At 64.0% G+C, this 3092-nt stretch overlaps 1 protein-coding gene across 1 annotated transcript; it reads right to left on the bottom strand.

The window, feature by feature from the left end:
* Nucleotides 1-1200: 1200 nt before the first annotated feature.
* On the bottom strand, nt 1201-2629 carry CHRM1 (cholinergic receptor muscarinic 1). Its single transcript, XM_016216351.2, has one exon. It carries the CDS (start codon nt 2581-2583, stop codon nt 1201-1203), a length of 1383 nt encoding a protein of 460 aa, XP_016071837.1. The 5' UTR covers nt 2584-2629.
* Nucleotides 2630-3092: the final 463 nt, after the last annotated feature.

Below are 3092 nucleotides of genomic sequence, written 5' to 3' on the forward strand. Positions count from 1 at the left end.
AGTAGATCCAGCCACTCAGTGCTGCCCCTCCTGGGACCACCATCAGGGCAGCGGTCCACATTCCACGGTACTTGGGCCCTCCCTGCCCCATCCTGCTTTCCTGGCCCAAGAGCAGATCCTTGATCCAACACAGGGAGGAAGGGCCCTTAGCATCCACTGATTATGTGGCTTTATTACTCAGCACTTGCTGAGGATGGAAGAAAAGAATATTTGGGGCCGAGCTGGGCCTGGAGATAAGGATGGCTGGGAGGCCATGCATGGGTGGGGCTGGGGAGTTCACAGGAGAGAACGTGTTGGCTGGGCCAGGCCTGTGGGGGCGGCCCAGAGGCAGGCAGCATGCAGGAGGCCTGGCTAGATCTGCGGGGAGCAGACCTGTCCAGGCGGCGGCTGTGAGCCAGGGAGGGACAGAGGGTTTCTCTGGGGCAGGGGATATAGGTGTGAGGCTGGACAGCAGGCACCTCTGCCCCTCGCTCCCAGGGAAATGACATAGTGGGACAGTCAGGACACCTGGCGTCTGCTGCTGCTGCTGCCTCGGGACTTGCTGCTGGCTAGCCAAGCCGGTCCCCTCTGGTGCCATTGTCCTGCTGATGCTTGGACATTTGCCTTAGGGGTGACCCACATAGGGATGCTCCAAGGACATTGGTAGGGATGCTGGACAATCCTGGAGAGTGTGCCTGGAGCCCAGCAGAGTGGGCTGTGCCTGGGGAGGGAGGGGATCCCCAGCCAGGGCCTGGTCCCTTTGAGCCAAACTTCTCTCAGCGTTTGGTGCCAGTTCCCCGCTGCGGCCACAGGGGGCGCCTTTTCCCACCGCAATCCAGGCCAGCAGCCGGCCAAGGAGACTGCGGTGGGAAACCACCTCGCTCCCGGCCCGCCCTGCTGGCTCCCGGACCAACTTCCTGCCTAAGTGCAAACAAGGGATCCAGAGGCCGGATCCTCCTCCCGGCCTTCTTCCTGGTGAACAGCCCACTCCCGGGCAGCAGGGAACAGAAAAACCAGTTCCCCGGGCTCGTGCCCTGCCTGGGAATAGCAAAGTGTCTCAAGTGGGCAGGGTCTCTCTGGGCTGTCCAGGAAGGCCACCTGGGGGCCCTGGGACGCCTGGTGAGGGCTGAGCAGGGCCCTGGGTCTGAGGTCACAGCCCCTGCCCGCCCTCTCCCGGGCTCGCCCGGGGGCTGGGGTGGAGGGACCAGGGCGAGGGGGCCATCAGCACTGGTGGGAGGGGGTGCGGTGCACAGAGCCGGGGCGCTTGGGGATCTTGCGCCAGCGACGCTTGTCCCAGCGGCAGAGCAGCAGCATGCGGAAGGTGTCCCGGAAGGCCTTGTTGCAGAGCGCGTAGCACATGGGGTTGACCGTGCTGTTGACGTAGCAGAGCCAGTAGCCCAGCTCCCACAGGGTCCCGGGGACGCAGTCCTTGCAGAAGGTGGACACCAGCACCATGATGTTGTACGGTGTCCAGGTGAGGATGAAGGCCAGCAGGATGGCGCTCAGGGTCCGAGCTGCCTTCTTCTCCTTGACCAGCGAGAAGGTCTTCCGCTTGGCCAGCTGGTCCTTCCCGCGCGGCTTCTGGCTCCTGCCCGGCCGATCCCGGCCCTTCCGAGTCGGCCTCTTGACTGTGTTCGGGGAGCTCCGGGGGGGCTGCTTGGAGGGGGCCTGCGCCTCGGGGTCCACCATGGGCATCTTGATCACCACCTCGGAGCCCGGCTCCTCGCCCTCGGAGGACGTGAGCGACTCCATGGAGCCTTCCTCCTCCTCCTCCTCCTCCTTCCAGCTGTAGGCCTGCAGCAGCCTGGGGGCCGGGCAACAGCGACAGCAGCGCCCTGGCGGGGCGTCGGGGGAGCCCTCGGCCCCCGGCTGGGACCGCTCGGAGCTGCTGCTGCTGCCACCCCCCTTCCCGGGGGTCTCGGAGCCTTGCAGGGCCGCCAGCTCCCGGGCCCGGTTCTCTGTCTCCCGGTAGATGCGCCAGTAGAGCGTGCACATGACCGTGACCGGGAGGTAGAAGGCGGCCATGGCGGTGCCGAAGGTGATGATGGGCTGGGAGAGGAACTGGATGTAGCACTGCCCGGCCAGCACCGTCCGCTCCCCCACCAGGTACTGCCAGAAGAGGATGGCCGGGGCCCAGAGGATGAAGGAAACCATCCAGGCCAGGCCGATCATCAGGGCGGCCCGGCGAGGTGTGCGCTTGGCGCGGTAGCTCAGGGGCCGCGTCACGGAGAAGTAGCGGTCGAAGCTGATGAGCAGCAGGTTCATGACGGAGGCGTTGCTGGCCACGTAGTCCAGGGCCAGCCACAGGTCGCAGGCCAGCGTGCCCAGCGCCCAGTGGCCCATGAGCAGGTACGTGGTGTAGAGGTTCATGGAGAAGGTGCCGATGATGAGGTCGGCGCAGGCCAGGCTGAGCAGGAAGTAGTTGTTGACTGTCTTGAGCTCCGTGTTGACCTTGAAGGAGATGAGCACCAGCAAGTTGCCCGTCACTGTGGCCAGCGACAGGAGGCCCGTGGTGATCCCAATGAAGGCCACTTGCCAGGGCCCCTTTCCTGGGGAAAGGACGGTGATGTTGGGGCTGATGGCAGGTGGGGCCGAGGTATTCATGGTGGCCGGGTGGGGCTGAGGGGGCAGCCCCTTCCTCTAGTCACACGGCAGGGCTTCCTCAGGAGGAGGTCATCGCCTGGAAAGAGAGGACATGAGCTTTGGCTGGGCTGCTGGATCCTCCCGTTGCCCGGAGTGGAGGGTACTAGGAACACGGCCTCCGCCCTCCCAGGGCTTCAGGCCAGACAGCATCACCCCGTGGACTGGCTGGTCCCCTCCTGCGCTGGTCCCCACCCGGCGTGTAACGCGCCTTCGCAGCCGTGAATGGGCTTACCAGCAGCACGGGGGAGGGGGCGGCTTCGGAATCCAGAGACCTCAGTCCTCATTCCAGCGTCACCATCCAGACTCAGCCTCAATTTTCTCATTGGGAAATTGCTACTAATTCCTGTGTTGCTTACCTCATGCGGCAGGAGCTGGGAGACGCGCTTTGTAGACAGTACTGCCAAATTTTCAAAGCATTCTACTAAATTTTATTAAAGCTCTCATTTTCTGAGTAGTTACTACGCACCAGA

This window comes from Miniopterus natalensis, chromosome 11, assembly GCF_054644295.1.
Source record: "Miniopterus natalensis isolate mMinNat1 chromosome 11, mMinNat1.hap1, whole genome shotgun sequence".
Classification (NCBI taxonomy): Eukaryota; Metazoa; Chordata; class Mammalia; order Chiroptera; family Miniopteridae; genus Miniopterus; species Miniopterus natalensis.

Excerpts from the sequence above, each read along its gene's own strand:
- CHRM1 (XM_016216351.2), bottom strand. The coding sequence starts at position 2,583 with ATGAATACCTCGGCCCCACCTGCCATCAGCCCCAACATCACCGTCCTT.